We start from the raw sequence: 24,398 nt of genomic DNA on the forward strand, positions 1-24,398 counted from the left end.
CTACCATCTGACAATTACCAATTAGAATGCCAATTCCAAATAGCCATTTGGAATACCAGTCACTAATTTTTATATTATATTAATTATATTATACCCATAATCTTAACATATTATAATATAAAACATAAAAATGAAACAAAATATTTTAAAATTGGAATTTTTTTTTGTATTAACCCAAAGGAATTTTTGTGTAAATTTCATTTTATGGAAGATTTGATTTGGGGGGAAGGGGCTTTTTTCTTCACAAAGAAATTTCAAATTAGGACTAGCACAAGTGAAAAATAAGCAGCAGGAGTGTAGTAAAAGGAATTTTTAGGGGAAAAATGTAATTGTTGACTATGAATACAACTTGTGTTACTTGCAGTGAGAACTGCATATACATTCTTCCAAAAGCTGAATTTGACCCTAAATAAACAAATTTTCGGTTTCCTACCAAATTTATTTGAATAGAAATAAATAATGAACCTTACTGCCAGCAGAAAGACAGAATACCTTTATTTGTAGTTGTTGAACCAATAGTAGCTCTGTAGTTGGTTAATCTGGGTTTTCAGTTGTTTGTGTTCCTCAGGAGGAGTGTCTGGACCAGCATACAAAGTGATGAGGAAGGTGGGCCAAGGAAAGTCAAGAGGGATTCACTTTTATATGTATTGACCCAAACACATTGATGGATTTCACCCTGTGTCTCTGGCTGTGTAAATTTCACATATGTAGAATCCTTTGAATGTTGTCTCCTGTACCCATTGAAGTCAAGGCAAAACATCCACTTAAATGGTGCAGGGTCAGAGCTGAGCTTTGTTATTTTGCAAGTGAAGTAAATTTCATCCTGGGTGCTTGAGTGAAGCAAAGGCAGGCTGAAAAGCTTTGAAAGGCCTTACAAGTCTGTGTAAGGGACAGGTAATATATATTGCAGGCCTGTGGTACAGTGTGCGTGGGTGTGTTTTCTTACACCGGGACTAAAACTGAAAGGGAAAGTGTCAAATAACATCGGCCCAGAGTAAAGGCTTTGTAAGAAAAGTTTTATACAAATTGAAATAAGGATTGAAATGTTTTTTTGAGGAATTGTGTTTAAATTATCTATGAAGGGGTTTTAAGTTGTTTTGTTTAAATGTAAACCAACTCCTGTAATACTTAGGAACCCAAATGCTGCACCACTCTGCTAAGTACATGAGCCAGAGGGTGAAACTGACTATAAGCACAAAAGTGTATTTGAACAATTCAATTTCACTGTCCAACTTGAGTGAAGTGGAGAAGTAAGTAATGTGCGCAAGGAAATGGATTTTCCATTTTTTTAACAATTTCTTTTGAGAGGTCTCTGGTATACATTTTGATTAAATATAGATTTTAAATTAATCATCCAAAGTGCATCACAAAGCTGACATATGTAAAAACATTTTGGCTGTAAATCTGGCTTCGACCATGCATATGTGCACACCTGAAAGGATGCAGATAAGAGGCTAACTGCAAGATGTTACCTGCCCTAATTGTCTAAACTCATGAAACCTGCTTTTCAGGCTCTTTGGCAAAACATGAGGAAATACATTCAAGGGAGGTATGGTGTTAGTGCCAGACTTCCGGCTTTGCACAATTGGTGTATATGCCCCACTGCTACCACCAATCTGGGGAACAACTGCAGAAGACTCTGAGCCTTGATTAAATCAAAAAAGTAATTGTCTAGCCCATTTCCTTGTGAAAATAGCTTACCAATAAACTGATATAAACCAGTCTAACCCAATGACTAGATTGGGAAGAACAAGTAAACTGGACTCTGCTTCCTCAGCAGGATCCTGGGGCGACTAAGAATACCTCACCTCCTCCCAGCCACACCCTCCCATTCCCCAGTACACCTTTTTATGACACATGAATCAGTTCATTTTGTGATATGACCCAAACAATCATTAGGGATTATTAGTGAGACCATTACTAGAATACTGCATCCATTTCTGGTGTCCACATTTAGAAAAATATGTTGAAAAATGGCAAAGGGTTCAAAAAAGCCACAAGAAGGCTGGAAAAATGCACTACAGTGTAAGATGTAAGGAGCCTGATCAACTTAGCTTACTGAAATAAAGGTCTATAGGTGATTTGTTTAGGGTCTGTAAATATCTACAGAAAAGAACCTATGGGTTACGGTGGATGAGAAGCTAGATATGAGTCAGCAGTGTGCCCTTGTTGCCAAGAAGGCTAACGGCATGTTGGGCTGTATAAGTAGGAGCATTGCCAGCAGATCGAGGGGCATGATCATTCCCCTCTATATGGCATTGGTGAGGCCTCATCTGGAGTACTGTGTCCAGTTTTCAGCCCCACACTACAAGAAGGATGTGGAAAAATTGGAAAGAGTCCAGTGGAGGGCAAAAAAAATGATTAGGGGGCAGAAGAATGAGGGGAGATTGGATAGCTGCTTTTAACAACCTGAAGGGGGGTTCCAAAGAGGATGGATCTAGACTGTTCTCAGTGGTACCAGATGATAGTACAAGGAGTAATGATCTCAAGTTGCAGTGGGGGAGGTTTAGGTTGGATATTAGGAAAAACTTTTTCACTAGGAGGGTGGTGAAGCACTGGAATGGGTTACCTAGGGAGGTGGTGGAATCTCCTTCCTTTGAGGTTTTTAAGGTCAGGCTTGACAAAGCCGTGGCTGGGATGATTTAGTTGGGGATTAGGTCCTGCTTTGAGCAGGGGGTTGAATTAGATGACCTCCTGAGGTCCCTTCCAACCCTGATACTCTATGATTCTTTGATGCTAAGAAAAAGGTTTCCAATTGAAGAGGGATCTTTAATCCAGCAGGCAAAGGCATAAGAAGATGCAGTGGTTGGAAGTTGAAGCTATACAAATTCAAAGTGGATAATTAACCATTGGAACAACTCATCAAGGGATATAGTAGATTCTCTATCACTTGAAATCTTTAAATCAGGACTGGATATATTTCCTAAATGATAGGGTCAAGTTCAACAACAAGTTATTGAGATTGATGCAGGAATTACTGGATGAGGGTCTATATAGACTCTGTTATTCAAGAGGTCAGACTAGCTCATAAGAACATAAGAATGGCCATACTGGGTCAGACCAAAGGTCCACGTAGCCCAGTTTCCTGTCTTCCAACAGTGGCCAATGCCAGGTGCCCCAGAAGGAATGAACAGAACAGGTAATCAAGTCACCCATTCCCTGTCTCTCATTCCCAGCTTCTGGCAAACAGAGGCTAGGGACACCATCCCTGCCCATCCTTGCAGATAATCATCATAATCCCTTGTGGCTTTTTAAAATCTTTGGGTGAAATCCTTGACCCACTGAAGACAATGGCAAAACTGCCGGTCACTTCAATGAGGGCAGGATGTCACCGTATAAATCTGTGAATGTTGCTAACATGCTCCAAAATACCTTTGGATAGTTGTGTGAAAATAGTGAGTTACTTTTGAGGGAGGAGAGGAAGGGAGTCTTCTTCTTCTTAGCATATGTGCAATGTGCCTCAGATGGTATATGACCCAGATTCATCACTGAATTTGGTCCACAGTTTGGATTGTTAGCTTCCCTGGCCAGGTACTGACAGGGAGTGTGATGTTATCGTTGATCCAGGCCTCCCGGGGAAGAGGTGACAAAAACTGTTTTTCAGATGTGAGCCAAAATTTTTAGACTGATTTTAGCTCTTATCTCATTTAGTCTCAGCTGCAGTCCCATACACTACATGCCACACAAATTACACTTGCTCCTAGTAAAAGAAATCTGCACAGGTGGCTGAAGGCAACCAGAATCTATGATCTCATTAACAAACAATATTAAGGCAGATCTACGCTTAAAAGGGTGCAGTTTTTCCCATTTACATAGTTAATCCACCTCTGGTAGAGGTGATAGCTATGTTGAGAGGAGAAGCCCTCCTGTTGACATAGCGCTGTCTATACTGGAGTTTAGATCGGTATAACTGTGTCCTTAGAGGTGTGGATTTTTCACACCCCTCAGCTACGTAGTTATACCAAGGTACGTTTGTAGTGTAGATCTGGCCTTAGTGTGCACATATTTGGGGTGCACTTGAGGCCTGATCCAATACCTATTGACGGCAATGGAAAGTCTTCCAGTGACTTTAATAGGCTTTGAATCAGTTTAGGCAATTTTATATGAGGAGCCTGTGTGTTTTTAAAATGTAAGTCCTACAGATTTAAAAATTATTATGGATTTGCGACCATTTCACGTGCATCCATTTCAGAAACTAATGTTGTTTATTATTGTCATTTTAAGGTCAAATGGCTGGCGATCACACAAGACTGGAATTCCATAACATAGAGACAGGAATAATAACAGAACGCCGCTACCTGTCCTCTGTTCCCTCTAATTTCATTGGACATCTGCAAAGTCTCACATTTAATGGCATGGCATACATTGATCTATGTAAAAATGGAGACATTGATTATTGTGAACTAAATGCCAGATTTGGGTTCAGGAATATCATAGCAGATCCTGTCACCTTTAAAACAAAAGCAAGCTATGTCGCATTGGCCACACTACAAGCCTACACATCTATGCACCTTTTTTTCCAGTTCAAAACAACATCGCTGGATGGACTGATACTCTATAACAGTGGAGATGGAAATGATTTCATTGTAGTTGAATTAGTTAAAGGGTATGTACATAAGCCAAATAGTTTGGGTTTTTTTACTGTCCTTAGACCTGTTAAAATCATGAGGTTTAGATTGAAAACCTTGACCTTCCTAACTTGTTAGAATCTGGTTGGTAAACGTCCTCTGAATCTTTTTTTTTTAAAGGCTGAAATTTAGTTAAATATGAAAAGCAGGTAATAATATAGTTTGTATAGGACATAGACAAAAAATAATGCTAATGCACCCTGCTGTTTCAGCTAATAGTTAGAAACCTGGGGCTAGATCTTCAGCTAATATAAGTCAGTGTTGATTTCACTGGAGCTAAGTTCATTTACCCCAATTCAGAATCCAGCCCTTCATACTCAGCGTTGTTTTCCTCGCTTGCCAGTGACACTGAAAAAAAATCAAGGAAACAAAATATAGGGTGCCTTAATTTGTACCTTCTCAGGTATGCAAGAAAAACTAACTTTAAAAAAAATGTTCTTTATCCAGGTATTTACACTATGTGTTTGATTTGGGAAATGGTGCGAATCTCATCAAAGGAAATTCTAATAAACCTCTGAATGACAATCAGTGGCACAATGTGATGATATCGAGGGATACCAATAATCTTCATACTGTGAAGATTGACACTAAAATCACAACACAAAGCACAGCAGGAGCCAGAAACTTAGACCTCAAAAGTAAGTACAATAATTCTTGTGTAATATGTGGTGGGATACTTTGTAGATGGATAGTTATATTTGTCAAGAGTAATTAAAGTTTACAGTGCTATATGAAGATTACTATAACTGATAATAATTAATATATCCACGTGAAATCAGTTTTTCATTATTATTTCTCATTAGTCTTACACTCTCAATTCAGTAATAATGCACGGTTATGTAAGATCAAAAATGCAGAGAAAAAATTTCAACTTTACACTAGGCAGGAAGACAGGAGAGTGATAAGAACACAAAGCTTTAGGACCCCGTGAAAAAAAATCCAATAGGTGAAGTTAATAAGGATGAAAGCAGTAAGGGTCTATAGCAATTAAATAAGTCTATAGAAATTACTCCAGATTTCTATAGAATTAAATTGAGAATCACGTCCTCACTGTAGAATTCTAAAAATTCTTTCCACAGTCCTAAATGCCATAAACACTCACAGAGAGCACAGTCCAAGAGCTGGAGTAGAAGCGTAGCAACATTATAAAACTGCCCTGTCCTTACTTGTTGTTTGGGAGAAATTCTGACCTGAAGCCTGTTATTTAGTATTTTCCATAAAGCCCGTTTATTAGAGCCTGTAAATGAGGGAAGTAAATACTGTATTACCCTGAGTGCTCTGTTCCGTTACCTGCTAATTCTTACCATTTGGTATAATAACTTGCATGAAAAGCAGTTTTGTGCTAATTCTCAAATAAAAGAAACATTTTGAAATATCAGATGCCTGGAACATTAAATGTATGTGTATATTTGTGTAGGTACAGATCTCATTTAAATAAATAACAGTTTTAAAGATTAAAATAATAATCTTGTCAACCAAATTTTGTGTGAATGAGTGAACTGAATAGTAATTTGATTGGCAAGCATGGCTCTTAAGGAATCAATTAGGGTTGGATGAATACAATACATATTTGAAAGAATGTGTAAATATGTATTTTTTAAAATGTTCTACAAATATATATAACCAAGAAAATTTATTCTGATGTCATGGTAAAATATTCTGTATTTGATAACTTTTTATATAAAAATATATTTCTTAGGAAATACAAAACTAATAAATTAAGATGAAGAAATCTACATTTCATAACATTCAGGTTAGGACACTAATTGGCAAAATGCAGATAATTCAAAGTTGATATTAATATTCCATTTTGAGCTCACTGAATTTTCTTTTAACCTCCTTCTGAGTTAAAGATAATGAGCTGACCTAGGTAATTGCTGTGGATTTTATGATATTTCACATTTGATATTTCACTTTCCCATCAGTGGCTTCCTTATCAGAAATGCTTTGTTTACAAGTCTAATCAAGATTTTCTAATTGCTAGCGCTGCAGCTTAATTGTGGCATTTGAAAATCAAATAGTGTTCTTTCTGCTTTCTATATCTTTGCTCTAATTATGGACAATTACAATTCAGGAATCAGAATCAGATTTTCAAAGTTATTGTTGTAGAATGAGACAGAAAAAAATCCAGCTTGTTTTTCCACAGCTATACAGGCTCTGCAAGTGTGTGTGTGTGTGAGAGAGAGAGAGAGAAAGAGAGAGAGAATATGTATGTGACTATAAAGCCAGATTTTGACAGTAGATTAAACGGATACAGCTTGGAATATGCATATTGTCATGAGCTTATAAGAGAAGTTAAACGTTTTTTACTTATTTTATTGTATCACAGCTACATCTTAATATTGTTCATACATAGTTTTGTTGATTTTTTGTTATGTTACTTTATAAAAATTAGTTGAGTTAAAGATATTATGCTTAATACGACACTAGAGGGCACTATTATGTCACAAAATATGCTGCTTGGTGTATTCATGGAAAGATAAATGCTGCTGGCAGTTAGGATAGACTATAAAATCCAACATTCCTTTGTTTTCTTCACATTTGAAATTCCACAATATTCTCTCTGCATGCAAACACATCCATTGCTCATGGATTTGCTAACATTGAGGCTGCAGAATTTCAATGCATAAATATTGAGGAACATGAAAGTGTATCAACATTTTAAACTAGGGAGGTGAATTATATTAGACACTGACTTTCTGGTGGAATTTTTCTGTAATTTGCCACACAGCAAAAAATCTTTGGGTAAAAGAATAATAATCCTCATGATACAGTAAGTGACCTTGTTCAAACAGACTTTCTATCATAAAACAGGTTTCAGTCTTTCCCTCGCCAGCAGTACTGTGTGTTTGAGGGATTTTTATTTTTAATGAATTAGTATGTCTTGTTTCATCAGCATAATTAAATCATGACATAAGAGATATAAAGTGAGTGGGGGTTTTATTTGTTTTGTTTCATAAAGTTGAAGAATTTCAACAAGTCAAATGGGAGACTGGACATTCTATAATGGGAAAGCCCAGTTACATTTCACTGGTATTTCCTCTTTCTTTTTTTATTCCTTTTGAATTATTCCTCCATACCATTCTTTATTTCTTTTAAATGACAATAGCACTCCTCTGGTGTATTACATGCTGATCCTGCAAACACTTATGCATCTGTTTAACATGAGTAGTCCCACTGACTTGATTTTACATGTTAAGCACATGTGTAAGTGTTTGCAAGATCAGGACCTCTATCCATTTGGGCTGTGGCCACACTGCTAAACTTCCACTGGTTCTACCACCAGTTCAACTTAATTGGAGTTAGAACTAGCAGGAACATTACTGTGTACAAAAGTGCTTGCCCATGGTAAACTTATATATACCTTGGCCCCCACCAGTTCTGACACCAGTTCAGCTGAAAGGGAACTAAGTACTGCCTGAAATGTTTGTGTTAAATTCCCTAGTGTAGACATAGTCATAATATCCATCAACTGCTGGATATTCAAGTAAACACCAAAACAGGAGATGGAGCAGTATTAGTGTGCTTAGAATCTAAGAAATGGGTTATTTCTTTTAGGAGAGAAAATGAGCAGACTGGATTAATGCCTCATTATTCTGATCTGTTCCTATGTTTGTGTGTAGAATTATAATGGATAGCCTATGAAGAGAAATGAGTCTTAACAACAAAAGCAGAAAGAAAAGGAGGACTTGTGGCACCTTAGAGACTAACCAATTTATTTGAGCATAAGCTTTCGTGAGCTACAGGCTGTAGCTCACGAACGCTTATGCTCCAATAAATTGGTTAGTCTCTAAGGTGCCACAAGTAGTCCTTTTCTTTTTGCGAATACAGACTAACACGGCTGTTACTCTGAAACAAAAGCAGAACAAGTCAGGCATGCATACCTGCAGAGTTACAGCAAAGGGTTCTTCGGTGTGAGTTTTTTGGACATACTCCCTATCCTGTTGTCAGTATAGCTCAAATGGTTCACACACTCATAAAGTCCAGCCCACAATTTAAAGGTTCCAGAGTTCTTCTCTAAATACACTTTTTTATTCCTCTTTGTTTCCTGTACTGACAATGTGCTCTCAGAAGCCATGCAAGTTCAGGTGACCTACCTGCTGTGTTTAAAGTAATTCAACAATCTTAGTGAAGTTGAGGGGTTGCCTGGGTGTAACTGAGGGCCCATCATTTGCAGGTCCCTTACTACTGCCAAAGGAAAATGTTGTCCTCATTCAACTGTACATCTTTCTACACCTTTAGTCATAGGTGCTGGAACTCGGAATGCCTGGAGCGCTGCCGAACCCACTGTCTTGAAGTGGTTTCCATCATATACAGGGCTTACAGTTTGGTTCAATGGCTCTCAGCACCACCACTATACAAATTGTTCCAGCACCCCTGCCTTTAGTAACTCCTCTGTCTCCAACCTTTGCCTGTGTTGATAAACCCAACTCGTGGTTTTGTCTCATCCTCTTTCTATTAAATGTTTCAAAAGCAGATGTACAACTTTGGTGAGGAAATCCTCAAACATAACTCTGTCTCCTCTTTCTCTCCTAAACTTTAACCACCCATTTGCCTCTACTGTGCATAATCTAAACATTATGCTTGACCCTGACATTAACTTTTTAGGCCAAAAATCAGAATTACTTCACCTTGAGAAATTCCAATACTTCAACATTTGCTTTCATCCAAAATCGGGACAAAAACTTGAAATGTCAATTTTTTTCACAGAATGAAAAGGTGGAATACATTTTGATTCAGAAATGTTGAAACATTTTGTTCCAGCTCAGATCAGTTTGACATTGAACTGCGTCTGCCTGAGCTACCTGTGCAGCCTCCAGGGTGTCTCATGGATAGCTTGGGTGCTTCATGCCTCCATCCTTGCTTCAGCTCAGGCCCTCTGTCATCTGTCCCTTCATATGATTTTGCAATGTTTTTGCTTTCATTTGCCTTCTCTTCTGCCTCTTTAACAGTCTGGAATAGCCTACAGTCTGAAACATCTGAAAGAAAACCGTCAAACGGCCGGTGTGACTCCAGGGATCTCAGAGCTGTATATATTTGGCCCAGTGTCCCTATTTAGCAATGAAAACATCCTTTCAAACTTGCTATGAAGATTTAGTAGCCCATGTGTGCACAAATCTACACCTTTTACCATGATAATTGGTGATAATGAAATAACCTAATAACATTTTACTTGGCTGTCAAAATATGTTACTCATGCTGGGTGAGTGGATAGAATTTTGCAAGGCTGAACTAAACCAACTAGTTAACGGAGACGTGAATTGTCCTAGCAGTGGAAATTGAACCTGAAATGATTTCAGTTTTCTACAACATTTGTTTCTATTGTTTTATCATCAGCCTCATATTATGTATTCTGCCACATTATGTATTTCACCTTCTCTCCAGGTCTCTGTCAATGGCAGGGGTCTTTCCCATTTATGACGGCTACTGCTACACTTGGGGCTGGTTTGCGTAGATATACTTGTGGAACTCACATCAAGCTAGCAGGCCAGAAACAGCAGTGTAGCTGTGGTAGCACAAGCGGTGGGGTTGGCAGCACAGACTGGTTGCCCAAACACAAACCGGTCTGAATCTTGTGGGTATGTACTCAGGGCAGCTAGCCCACGCCACCACTCCCCCCTGCCCAGGCTACTGCACTTACACTACTAGTTCGAGACTGCTACCTCAATGAGAGCTAGCATGAGCGGGTCTGAGACCTAGGAATTACACCCCTAGCTTGTAGCCTGAGACCCAATGCTTTGCTTTACTGAAAAGCAAAGAACAATATTTTACTTAAAAGTGCAGACTTGTACAAATGAACAAGCATTAGCCATAAACTTTTTCCAAATCAACATGCATAAGTTAATTCCAGTGCCCTTGCCAGAGGGATGTGAACTCTTCATGCAGAAATAGCTTTTTTTTCTAGATGCAGAATTCCAGATACTGTTACCTGTAAACATGGTGGGTGAGATGTCATCGTCCATATTTCTTCATAATCTGACCCACCTCCTATCCCCTAAAACCCAAGGTCCCCACATACAGTGACAAACCCTGCCAGTGTCTTCCTAGTTATAGAATGTACTATGACAGTGGAACCAGTGTGACTGAAATGTGCAGGGGAAGTGGGGTAAGAGTTAAGAGATGCATAGTTCCATGCATCCCACTTTGTGGTAGTCTCCATGAATAGGCAAGGAAGTCAAGATTGTGGCCTGAGGATTTACTATAATGTAGGCTTCCATTTCTGCTTTCCATTGAGAGTGTGTGTCCCTAATTGACCTGTGTTACTTAACTGAGTGCAATTAAGGGCTGCCTGAAACCTGTTAGAATCTCTCTCCTGGTGCATGGTGGGGGGAGACAAACCGCTACAAGGCTGGAGGCAGCAGGGAGAGAGGCTTCTCCAGTGTGAGAGACTGCGCTCCTCCCCATAGAGGAGATACCCAAAACCCAGTGCCTGTTTAGGGGAAGGACTGACACTCCAGGGCCAGTGACAGGACAACACTTGTCCCAGTGAGGGGCCCAGTGAGGGGCCCTTTTGTTTTGGTGTGTTATAGACTTTTTCCCTTTGTTTGGCAGAGGAGTACTCCTCAGGCCTGCCCCGAGGCCTACCAGGAAGTCTCTGAGAAACAAACCCCAAAGAGGGAAGACAGACACGCTCCAGAGTGGAGGGCTTATTTACCCCAGGTCCTGTCCCTGCCAGAGGAGGGAGCGCTAAGGCTGGTGAGGCAGAAGGGGTGCCTTGCCACGGTGTGCAGGTGAATGAAAGCTACTCCAGCCATTGGTCTACACTTGCAGTATTACTAATGCCAAGCATTCAGAAATCATTAGTCAGCCCCCACAAAAATAATAAGATTGGCATAAGAACCATGAGATTTAAAAAATACTAATTTCGTGGTTCTTTTGATTTATCTTCTAGTGTTTGAGCCTTTAAGGGGTCACTTTTTCAAGTTTTTTTCTGAAGTTGTGATGGCTAGAAACTTGTATTTTAATCAAAGCTGAGATACTCATCTAATCAAATGAATCCAGAAGCTAGGGATTTAAGAAAATCACCAAAAGTCAGGATAGTCTCAATAAAATCTCTATAGTTGTCTACACTGCAGTAGCCTCTGGAGTGCAATTCTGCAGCTGCTCTGTAGCTGGGGAAATTCCTTCCCTCTGGCCCCCACCCCCAACTCATTTACTCAGCACCCAGCTGGTTTAGGTGGTCTGGATGCTGGCCTCTGAAGCCTTCTGAAATGCCCAAATCCATAGGTTTATACCAGTAATGTGTGAACCTCAAAAGCTTTGAAATGCATCTAAGAGGTTATTCAAAATGTATCCTAATGACACAGTATCTGAACCTTTTGAGGAGGTCTGTCTGTCTGCAATCATGGCCTAAAACCCTTCCCCCAAGAATTGACAGTTTCCCCCCATCTCTAAATAAACCCATGAACTTGGTTCAAGCCTATCTGAGTTATATTTTTTTTGAACTTGCTCCTTGAAATCTCTGAGGGGCACCTTCCAAATCTTTTCTTAAAAATATGCAGTGTTAGTAGTACTGTGTAACTCCCTTAAAGGGTCCTGGAGTGCTGACTCAGCAGCCTTATTGCAGCAGTAGCTGATTCATGTAAAAGTTTTTGTAGACTATTGGAAGGCAATTGGATGGGCGAGAGGTTTGGTAATAGGATACTAAGCCTTTCACTTCCATCAGATTCGGTCCCAGTACACATTCGGAGTCACAAAGCTTTTTAACATCTGATAACTGCTTAATGGTCTATAAAGGGGACCAGGTGAAGCCCGAGGAAGGGGGAAGAGTTCTGAAGAGATGACTGATCCTTGAAAATCCCTCTTTCAACTGGACAGGGATGATCTACATACAGAGGAATCCCTTTTTGTGTACATCTTGAAAGCATAAACTGGGCTAGCATTAGGTGTTTGCTGTCAAAAAGAGAGTGAGTGATTATGGAGGAACTGTCTACAGGAAACAGGAAGAGAAATCTGGATACCGTATAGCATGAAAACACAGCTTCATGGTATTTTGTCTGGTTTTTAGTTGTATGCAATTTAGAGGTGTGTTGAGAGCAGGAATACAATGAAGGGCATTTGGAATGCTTGAACACCTCATCCCCACACACAGCATAACCACCTCCCTCCTTCACATTACAGTGTGAAATAATTGGCATAGGGTTGATTCTATGGGAGATGGATTATCACACACATTTATGTGGCAATTAAATTTTATTATTTACCGCTTAGCATGCACCACCAACATTGGACAAACAGATTGCTTTAGTTTTAAATCTGCTTAATCTCTGTCAATACTGATGCCTTCCACTTCCTCTTCCTAACAAAATGTTAAAGTCAGGAGAAGTACAATCACTGGGGTTGAGTCAGTTCTCTTTGGTGTGGTTTGTTGTATCTTGTATCAGAATCTGTTATTTAAGAGCTGGATTCTGGCTTTAGGTGCATTCCTGATCAAGGTTTCTAAGCTGCACCATGCCAAGAGTAGTCCTGAGAAACATTGTGACTTAGACACCCCTCTCCTTAGCACTCCCTCTACTCTGTTCAAAACTCAGCTGCTACGGTCATCTTCCTTCTCATGTTTCTGACCACTTAGCTCCACCCCCTTTTTAGAATAGTTTCTGTGAAATGTGAAGTTTTTATCCAACATAAATAGATTTGCTCTAAGGCAGTGAGTTGGGTGGGAAAATGCAGCAGGGAGGGGAAATGACATAGCAGCAGCACAGGGGGACAGTAGTAGATAGCACAGCAGGTGCAGCCAAAGTATGAAGTAGTGGAGGGCATGGCAACAGCAGGAGAGGAGACTGAAGACAGCAGCACAGCTGAGGCTGGTGAGGGAAGTCCGCAGGGCAGCAGGTAATAGGTAGCACAGTATGATCAGGGGAGTTGGAGAAAAGTGGAGCAGCAGATATGAGTTTTACCTCTAACCTGGAATATGACATACTGTCAAATGAGAAGCAAAAGAATCTGCACTATGCTCCTTCTCATTGTGCCCATCAAAGCTAATAATTCTCTGGCACCAACCTCATCTATTTGCCTTTGGTATATGTCATTGTTTGCAAAGCTCCCATGAATATTAAAAAGAATGAGTAGTGTCAGTCAAGGAGGAGGAATATCATTAATAAATTCTCTTGATAAGCAGCACTGTAATCTGTGCTATATGCTGAAAAGGAATGAATATATAGAGCGCCCAGTAGACAACCACAGGGAAGTATTTTTCTTCATGATGGAGGGTATGGAAGGCACAATGCACAGTGGAAGACATCCTCTGTGCTATAAGGAGTAGATCTCAGCCAGCCTTATATTATGGATGAGATGGAAATGAGGCAGGCGATAGGATTGAGGGCATATATTTCCCTAGAAGAGAGTGACATTCTAACCCAGGTTCATTCCTGTAATTACACAGTTCTATTCCTGCAAATACATATCACCTCTTTGCCTTGTTTTGTTAGCAGCATGGAAAGTATCAAAGACACAAGGCAGCACCTCACACATTGCACAACTGGTAGTATCCCAAAGCACTTGAAAGAGCAAATAATTCAGTGAAAACTATCCAAAAACTCTGGCAGTGAACAAGTAGTCCTTTCCATTTGCAATTGCTAAGGTGAAGGGTTTTGAAGCTGCTGGAATTTGCACTTACAAGAGAGGAAATATCCCAAAGACCTTACTTTTCTTCCCAAAAGTGTGCCATTGAGTATAAAAGATACACGTTCCTATGTGGTACTGATAATAAAGTTTGGATTCTCAGAGGTGACAAATAAAGTGGGCCTAAGCCACCACACTGTGTGCTGTTCCTCTTCTCTCGATAACTTGTCTAGTGGCAGACTGAGTCCATCCTCTCATGGAACTAACATGAAGCAGGTTTGTGAACAAGGATCACATTGTATTGCAGGGGTGGTGTAACACTGTCATCCCTTTTAAGGAGAAGTGGGGATTGGGTCCTGTCTATTCCAAGACATACCCCTTTAAAGTTCCAGGAGTCTGGAGCAGGTGAGTGGCCTAGGGAATGGCAGAGACAGATGCTGGAAGAGAAGATTTGGTCCCAGGGTAGTAGTGTCTGAAGACGGGGAAAAACACAGCAGCACCCTGCCATGAGAGGAAAGTGATCAGGAACAGCCAGCATGGATTCACCAAGGGAAGGTCATGCCTGACTAATCTAATCGCCTTTTATGATGAGATTACTGGTTCTGTGGATGAAGGGAAAGCAGTGGATGTATTGTTTCTTGACTTTAGCAAAGCTTTTGACACGGTCTCCCATAGTATTCTTGTCACCAAGTTAAGGAAGTATGGGCTGGATGAATGCACTCTAAGGTGGGTAGAAAGCTGGCTAGATTGTCGGGCTCAACGGGTAGTGATCAATGGCTCCATGTCTAGTTGGCAGCCGGTATCAAGTGGAGTGCCCCAAGGGTCGGTCCTGGGGCCGGTTTTATTCAATATCTTCATAAATGATCTGGAGGATGGTGTGGATTGCACTCTCAGCAAATTTGCGGATGATACTAAACTGGGAGGAGTGGTAGATACGCTGGAGGGGAGGGATAGGATACAGAAGGACCTAGACCAAATGGAAGATTGGGCCAAAAGGAATCTGATGAGGTTCAATAAGGATAAGTGCAGGGTCCTGCACTTAGGACGGAAGAACCCAATGCACAGCTACAGACTAGGGACCGAATGGCTAGGCAGCAGTTCTGCGGAAAAGGACCTAGGGGTGACAGTGGACGAGAAGCTGGATATGAGTCAGCAGTGTGCCCTTGTTGCCAAGAAGGCCAATGGCATTTTGGGATGTATAAGTAGGGGCATAGCGAGCAGATCGAGGGACGTGATCGTTCCCCTCTATTCGACATTGGTGAGGCCTCATCTGGAGTACTGTGTCCAGTTTTGGGCCCCACACTTCAAGAAGGATGTGGATAAATTGGAGAGAATCCAGCGAAGGGCAACAAAAATGATTAGGGGACTGGAACACATGACTTATGAGGAGAGGCTGAGGGAGCTGGGATTGTTTAGCCTGCAGAAGAGAAGAATGAGGGGGGATTTGATAGCTGCTTTCAACTACCTGAAAGGGGGTTCCAAAGAGGATGGCTCTAGACTGTTCTCAATGGTAGCAGATGCCAGAACGAGGAGTAATGGTCTCAAGTTGCAGTGGGGGAGGTTTAGATTGGATATTAGGAAAAACTTTTTCACTAAGAGGGTGGTGAAACACTGGAATGAGTTACCTAGGGAGGTGGTGGAATCTCCTTCCTTAGAGGTTTTTAAGGTCAGGCTTGACAAAGCCCTGGCTGGGATGATTTAACTGGGAATTGGTCCTGCTTTGAGCAGGGGGTTGGACTAGATGACCTTCTGGGGTCCCTTCCAACCCTGATATTCTATGATTCTATGATTCTATAGGCAGGTTTGAAAAGCCTCATGCTACAATGCATGTGCTCTGGAGTCTGTGTAAACATAACTTAGATCTTTGTCAATCTCTCTTGAATGTATTGCCTTTGCTAATGGGCTGTGGCAGAGTGTATTGATGCCACCCAGAGGCTGGCAGGGCAGGGATTGACCGTGCTACTGTGGCTAGAGGAAGGACTGCATTTTTCTCCCCTTAATATGTGGCTTTGCAAGGCTAGACTACCTGTGAAGGGGTTAATTAATCCTGATCCTCAGGCACACTAGCGTGGGATGTGTTGTGGAGGCTCACGGGGTTGAGCGTAGAATGTAAGATATCTGTGAAGAAGGATAGAGCGGACAGATGTAGGTGGGAAGTGAGAACAGGGTTTTCCTCTTATTCTCTGGATTTTGGCTGAAATGAGACACACTTTAGACCTTGGTTTGGGCTGTCACAAGAGTCAGAGCATTCTTTACATTTACTCTTCTGTTTTATGATTAAGTTTGTGTAAAAAGGTGTTTAAGCTTCACCTACAAGGGCAAAGTCCTTTCTTGCTCTGACCTGCCTGTCACACAAGGCAAATCATGTGTGAGGGAGAGAAGGCGCAAATACTAATTAATCACCTAACTCCTGTTGGAAATTAGTGTGGGTTAGATGCTTAACTGCCATTTGTGTCTGTGAAATTGTCCCCCAAGATCAATTAAAGATGGACATTTTACACCTCAGCTGTGTTTAGGATAGTTAGAGTCTTTGACTTATCAAAGAAATATTTAGGATGTGGGAAACCTACTGACAGCTGCCCCTGGTGTTAACACCCATTCTTTCCCTCCCCCGCCCCCATTGCACCTTATAATTGCTTGAAAAACAAAGGAATCTAGTCCCAACTCAAGCTCTGCGTTCTCACCATAAGAGTTCCACCTGGTACCTGCTTGAGCAACTATTCAAGCCACAAACAACTGTGAATGAATAGGAGTACTTGTGGTACCTTAGAGACTAACAAATTTATTTGAGCATATGCAACCTAGTTACAGTGCCATTCTCCCTAGCAGACGCAAACTTAGGACCATTCCCTTCCTGGGCTTTAGTTGAATCCAGAACCAACTCTGAGACAACTGCACTATTCTCAACCATTACAGGCTGAAAGGCATGAAGGGAAATATGTTCACAAATATATCCATCACTATCTCTGAGTCCTATGCAACACCATCCAAAAAAGCTCCAGGAACGACTTCTTTATTTTGGTCTGATGAAGACACAAGTTGTGGTTCCTGTCAAATCTTCATTGCCTGTTTCTCTATAGTAGGAACCACATCTGAATGAACAGTATTATTCACCCAAAGTACTGAGCCTTTCCTTGGCACAACAAGAAAAAGGTATTGCCAACAGTGAATAAAGTTGCGGTACAATATCTTAGCTAACTACCCTCAAATATCTACTCTGTCTACTCGGAGTACATTTTATATGCTGCTGGCACTTTTATGAGGCAATGACTAAACAAATTCTCTCTCTACAAGTAATTTGAAGACAGTGATGTTTATCAAAATCAACAAATAGCCTTTGCCCCCGAGAGCATGCAATATAGAAGGTCTTGGCTGATGACTGATCCATGGGGGAGAAGCAATGCATGTGTCATTAATAGCATGTTAGTGATGAAGATAGTGCCAAAAAGTAAGAATTATTTACTAAAATCAGTAAAAAAAAGGATGTGGGCCACTCTGTCCCAAAGTTTTATTTTAAATTTCATTGGTTCAGCCTTCACAACTCTTTTAGTTTCCTCGCTGAACAAGTGCAGCAAATTAAAAAGATCTTGGGGGGTGGGGAGAAGGGGGAAATTGTGTATAAGTTGTTTACTAGGTGAACATTAGTACATTTGTTTCTGTATCACTTATGTGATACAGTGGTTCTGTATCATTTTTTCCATAGCAGTTTGATACAAATAATTTACAAGATAAGCTCAGAAGCTTGATTGATTTATTAAGCAGTAAATCTTAACTCTCTATACTGAAAATGGCATCTCAGTATATGCACCAAAGGCTCTAGTCAACTACAAATGAAATCAGTGGAAAAACTTTCATTGACTTCAGGGAGAATTGGATTTCACCCTAACAGAGGTTTTCTTTGCCATCATTGTGGTATCCCTGACCCAGCAGCATGACTCTTAGCACTACCTGTACTACTGTCTTCCTTCACTCCTTTTCCTTTACTGCTTGCCTCTGCAGGTTGTAATATACATGTCCTCTAGAAATACTGGTACTTATTTATAGTGCTGAATCAGAGGATTCAAAAAAGACATAAGAACATAACAGCCATACTGGGTCAGACCAAAGGTCCATCAAGCCCAGTATCCTGTCCTCTGACAGTGGCCAATGGCAGGCGCCCCAAAGGTTATCATCAAGTGATCCATGCCCTATCACTCAATCACTGTTTCTGGCAAACAGAGGCTAGGGACACCATTCCTGCCCATCCTGGCTAATAGCCATTGATGGACCTAGCTTCCATGAATCTATCTAGCTCCCTTTTGAACCCTGTTATAGTATTGGCCTTCACAACACCCTCTGGCAAGGAGTTCCAGAGGTTGACAATGCGTTGCATGAAAAAATACTTTCTTGTGTTTGTTTTAAACCTGCTACCTATTAATTTCATTTGGTGGTCCCTTATTCTTGTGTTATGAGAAGGAGTAAATAACACTTCTGTATTTACTTTCTCTATATCACTCATGATTTTATAGATCTCTATCATATCCCCCCTTAGTCGCTTCTTTTTCAAGCTGAAAAGTCCCAGTCTTATTAATCTCTCCTCATACTGAAGCCGTTCTATACCCCTAATCATTTTTGTTGCCCTTTCCTGAATCTTTTCCAATTCCAATATATCTTTTTTGAGATGGAGCGACCACATCTGCACACAGTATTCAAGGTGTGGGAGTACCATGGATTTATATAGAGGCAATATGATATTTTCTGTCTTATCTGTCCTTTTCTTGATGATTCCCAACATTCTGTTAATTTATTTGACTGCCACTGTACATTGAGTGGATGATTTCAGAGAACTATCCACAATGACTCCAAGATCTCTTTCTTGAGTGGTAACAGCTAATTTAGACCCCATCATTATATATGTATAGTTAGGATTATGTTTTCCAATGTGCATTACTTTGCATTTATCAACATTAAATTTCATTTGCCATTTTGTTGCCCAGTCACACAGTTTTGTGAGATCCTTTTGTAGTTCTTCGCAGGCTGTCTGGGACTTAACTATCTTGAACATGGAAATGACCATGCTGCTAAATGTTTGACCAAGAATGAAGATGCCTCTATAATATTGACTTTTATAATAGAAATGGAAGGAGAATTATGAGGTTAAGGAATATTTTCTCCTACTTATAGACCTCTTCCTCCAAGCATGCCTGGATAACAGAAAAGGAATCCTCTGTTTTTTCTACCCTTTGCCTCTTTCTTTTCTTCCTTTGCTACTTCTCTGTCCTTATTTGTCCTTTCCAGATATGTTACTTTGAATTCTTTTTTTTTTAATTAAAAATGTCAAGATGAATTTGAAGACAGTACAGGAGTATATGTGAAAAAATCAAAATAATTCTAGGAGGAAAACAAATTCTGAAAAAAAAAAGAAACCTTTTGCTCCAGATAAATTATGGTGGTTAACTTTGTAACTTAATAAACAATTTATCTCTTTTGCGTTTTTTTTCCAGATGTTAAAAAAGAAAGAAAGAAAATAATTGGACATGAAGTTGGTTAATTATAGGCAACCCATGAAGCACTCTAACATTTGTACTAGTAATAGGGTTTACTTTGGGTAGGCTGCAGCCTGTAGAAGGTGTCCAGCTCTCTTACCATTGAACAGATAAGTCATTCCCTCCAGTGAGGACAGTAGTTCACATAGACAATATGCAGACAAATAAACAGACACAAATTTAGAGCCTGTTCCTCCAAGTGCTTAGATCATGTAACTCACATTGAAGTCTGTGGGAGTTACCTGTATGGGGAGCATGCAGGAGGAAGGCCCATAATGTGTGATCATATGTAGACAGAGATATTCAGCATGAATGTCTTGTGTAGAGAGTTTACAATTCACTGTAAACAAGAGAAAAGCAGGTGTAAGAGAGTTTGGAGCATGGTCTGCTGATCCCGCTTTCAGTAGACAACGGGCTAAATTCTCCTCTGACTTACTCGTCCTGTAACCCCCAATGGTGTTTACTGCATATACTTGATTTCTACTTAGCAACACTCAGAGATTCTGCCTTATTTTCATTTTCTGATGGATTGAATTATGTAGAGAATCTAATTGTCCCTTGTGAATGTGGAATTAAAGCCTTCATGGAAAATAAAGAGGGTGTGTGTGTGCTATGACAGTGGCTCTCTCTTTTTCAGTGGAAAATGTGAACAAGTCACAAAGAAACAACAAAAATGCTTTTTTTCAAAAATTTAGTGCTAGATTATATCCAAACAATACAACTTTTAGTAGAGAGTAAGACATCATTGTGCCACTACAAGAGCATAACATCAACAAATTACAACTCCTGGATCTTATATAATGACATGTCAGCTCTCCTGGCCCCTAGGGCATTGAGGGGCGAAGCAAGATTTTCCCTTCTCCTTCATAGAATCATAGAAGATTAAGGTTGGAAGAGACCTCAGAAGGTCATCTAGAAGAACCCCCTGCTCAAAGCAGGATCAACACCAACTAAATCATCCCAGCCAGGGCTTTGTCAAGCTGGGCCTTAAAAACCTCTAATGATAGAGATTCTACCACCTCCCTAGGTAACCCATTCCAGTACTTCACCACCCTCCTAGTGAAACAGTGTTTCCTAATATCCAACCTAGACCTTGGCCACTGCATCTTGAGACCATTGCTCCTTGCTATGTCATTTGCCACCACTGAGAACAACCGAGCTCCATCCTCTTTGGAACCCCCCTTCAGGTAGTTGAAGGTTGCTATCAAATGCCCCCTCACTCTTCTCTTCTGCAGACTAAATAAGCCCAGTTTCCTCAGCCTCTCCTCGTACGGCATGTGCCCCAGCCCCCTGATCATTTTCATTCCCTCCACTGGACTCTCCAATTTATCCACATCCTTTCTGTAGTAGGGGGCCCAAAACTAGACACAATACTCCAGATGTGGCTTCACCAGTGCCAAATAGAGGGGAATAATCACTTCCCTCGATCTGCTGGCAATGCTCTTACTAATGCAGCCCAATATCTGCTTAGCCTTCCTGGCAACAAGGGCACACTGCTGACTTATATCCAGCTTCTCATCCACTGTAATCCCCAGGTCCTTTTTTGCAGAACTGCCATTTAGGCAGTGGGTCCCCAGCCTGTAGCGGTGCATGGGATTCTTCCATCCCAAGTGCAGGACTCTGCACTTGTCCTTGTTGAACCTCATCAGATTTCTTTTGGCTCAATCCTCCAATTTGTCTAGGTCCCTCTGGACGCTATCCCTACCCTCCAGCATATCTACCTCTCTCCCCAGCTTCGTGTCATCTGCTTGCTGAGGGTGCAATCCATTCTATCATCCAGATCATTAATAAAGATGTTGAACAAAACTGGCCCCAGGGAAAGAAGGCGGGGGGAGGGGAGGGAGAGTGACCATACAGTGCCCCTTACTCTTTTGTGCCCAAACTGAAGCTTCAAGTGGCCATACATGGGCATGAGGGGAGTTATACATTTCCCCTCTGACCCTGTCTGAGCATGTCATCTTGAGTCAAAATGTAGCCTGTTAGGGGGCTTATTCCTTCACCCACTTACTTCCCTGGTCCTTCTCGCATGAACAGAGAGCAACAATACCCGAAGTCCAAAGGTGCAAACAATTCGATGTTTATTGGGGTGAACTTCCAGCAAGCATGATTCCAGTTTCCTTCCTTAGTATCCTCCTTCCCAGCTCTGACACCACAGAGCCTTACACCTGTGTCCCTGTTCCCATTCCTACCCTTAGCCAAACATGATTCCAACTTCCTTACTCCCATTCCCTGTTCCCATCTCCCCCTTTAGCAAAACATGATTCCAATTTTCTTATCCCCATTCCCTGTTCCCATCTCCCCCTTTAGCAAAACATGATTCCAATTTTCTTACCCCCATTCCCTGTTCCCATCTCACACACCCACATGCCCACCCCCACCCACACCCCGTCACTTCCTCATTGACTACAGATTATATAGTAAAACTTGAGTTCTGCTTAGCTATACCTTAACCAATCATTCTCCTGAAATTTAACTAACCAATCCTAACATATTGTAACATGATTATGTAACCAATTATATCCCACCACCTCAATTAGTTTACACCCAGCAAAATTAGTTATACAGCAGACAGGAACAATCACAGAACCAGACAGAGATTATACAGACAAACAACAGCAAAGTGGGAACTATAATGACAAAACAATACAGAAGTGAGGATTTCACATCCCAGCTATTGATAAGTGAGTTCTTGCCAGACAGGATGCTATCAAACTAAGTTTCCTTTTACATTTTCTAGGCACTTCCCTTTCTCTGGAGGTGATAGGAATACAATCCTGTCCTGATAGTGCCTAACAGCCCAATAGCACCTTATTTCAATGTGACTAGTTTGGAATGCGAGGATGTGACCGTTCGCTTCCCAGCTTATGGCTGCCTCTGCTGCTTAGCCAAAGGCCTGAGCCTAAGCACAGGGCCACAGACTGTCACAGTAAGAGAAGGCCCTTACACCAGCAGACAGTGATTTTGATTCTTTCTTTTATACCTCTATCACTAGCCAAGTGATAAGAATACACCTAAATTCTTAGAGTGTAGGCCTTTACAGACAGGCCTGAATATCTATATCCTAACATAGCCCATAAAGCTAGTCAAAAATTACCCATCTCAACTATTTTTGATAGCAAATGGCCTTTTTTTCTAAAGAAAAAAAGCAATTTCTTTTAAAAATATTTCTTCCATAGAAAACCAAAAACAACAAATTTCTGGAAAATTTTATTTCCCCTTTTCTTTCCCTTTCTGCACATCTTCTTCCCCTTTTTGACAGCAGAAAAGACAGGGATGGGTGCAAAATCCCAAAGGCCAAAAAAGCCTTCAGTTTTTGTTTTTTGAGAGCAGATTTTTTTTCACATGTTGGTTTAATGAAAACATATCAGGGAATTAAAAAATCCAAAAATTCCCCAAAACAGTCTTTTTTTTTAACCAGCTCTCCCTTTAGTAAATATTTTACTTTTATTTTCCATCAGTTTTGTCAGTGATGAGAAATATTTTGCCTAGTTAGTATAGTGCAGTGGTTCCCAAACTTGTTCCGCCACTTGTGCAAGGAAAGCCACTGGCAGGCTGGGCCGGTTTGTTTACCTGCCGCATCCGCAGGTTCGGCCAATTGCGGCTCCCAGTGGCCGTGGTTCGCTGCTCCAGGCCAATGGGAGCTGCTGGAAGCTGCGGCCAGTATGTCCCTTGGCCCGCACCAGCAGGTAAACAAACTGGCCTGGCCCGCCAGGGGCTTTCCCTGCACAAGTGGCAGAACAAGTTTGGGAACCACTGTTCTATTGCTCAAGCAGAGATGTCACATTTTTCTCCAAATTAATTGTATCTGTGGTAGTGTCTGGTTTATGAACTCATCACTGGCTATCAAGTTCAATGGACTGGATTCTTTCCAGCGGCTGTTTTTTATTTAGTTAGTTTTGGTTGTTTGTCTTGTGCTTCTTTAAGTAGTGGAGCATAGCTTTCTGCTGTTCTGAGAGTTTCTCAAGCATATAGGAAATAATGTTCAGTGATTTGAAACCTGCTGCTTCAGCTGATAAATTGTCCTACTTGTGCAGCTTAGTCAGGATATTTACTGAGCCTGGAAAGAGTTGCCTATGGTTGCCACAGATTTTTTTTCATCTCATCACAAACATATTTCCAATGTTCCAGTTTATGCAGGAAGTCACCAATGAGCAAAGTAAGCAGTTTGCTAAGTATGACATCTTTTACAATGCTAAGTATGGTATATTTTACAAAACACATTATATGCTATTACGATGGTCCTATTTTTTTTAGAAGATTAATCATGGCTAGGAAGCTGTAATTAAACCATAAACTATTTCACCAGAAACATACACATCACGCTATGTATATTCATGTTTCTGTGGGTCTTATGGTTAACTAAGGGAGCATCTTGTTGATGACTTCCAACACATATTTACAGGAGTAATCTGAGCTTCTCTTCTTATAATGCTGCTATGACCTTGCATTGTAATAGTTATTCACCATAATTGGCCCTTGAATACATGGCTTCATGGAACAGTGGACTGCCTTGCCTAAGAAACAGGTCTAGGCATTATTGGGATATCATCATATTGAATCAATATCTCTAAAGGTTTTAATGAATCAAAAGAATCTGGAAGGTTCTGTGTGGAAAATGTAAACTTCTTTAGGTTTTATAGTAGAGTGGACAAGAATGTGAAATGAAAGAGGATGAAATTAATCT

General features: G+C 40.6%; 1 protein-coding gene across 23 annotated transcripts in view; it reads left to right on the top strand.

The window, feature by feature from the left end:
- Positions 1-24,398, top strand: part of NRXN1 (neurexin 1) — a 1,265,182-nt gene that overhangs the window by 635,485 nt on the left and 605,299 nt on the right. For all 23 annotated transcript variants that reach the window (XM_073339213.2, XM_078852309.1, XM_078852310.1 and 20 more), the window contains 2 exons: positions 4,225-4,606; positions 5,076-5,266. In XM_073339213.2, the coding sequence (XP_073195314.1) occupies positions 4,225-4,606; positions 5,076-5,266 (573 nt within the window). The remainder of the gene's footprint in view (positions 1-4,224; positions 4,607-5,075; positions 5,267-24,398) is intronic.

The sequence above is a fragment of the Lepidochelys kempii genome, chromosome 3 (genome assembly GCF_965140285.1).
Source record: "Lepidochelys kempii isolate rLepKem1 chromosome 3, rLepKem1.hap1, whole genome shotgun sequence".
Classification (NCBI taxonomy): Eukaryota; Metazoa; Chordata; order Testudines; family Cheloniidae; genus Lepidochelys; species Lepidochelys kempii.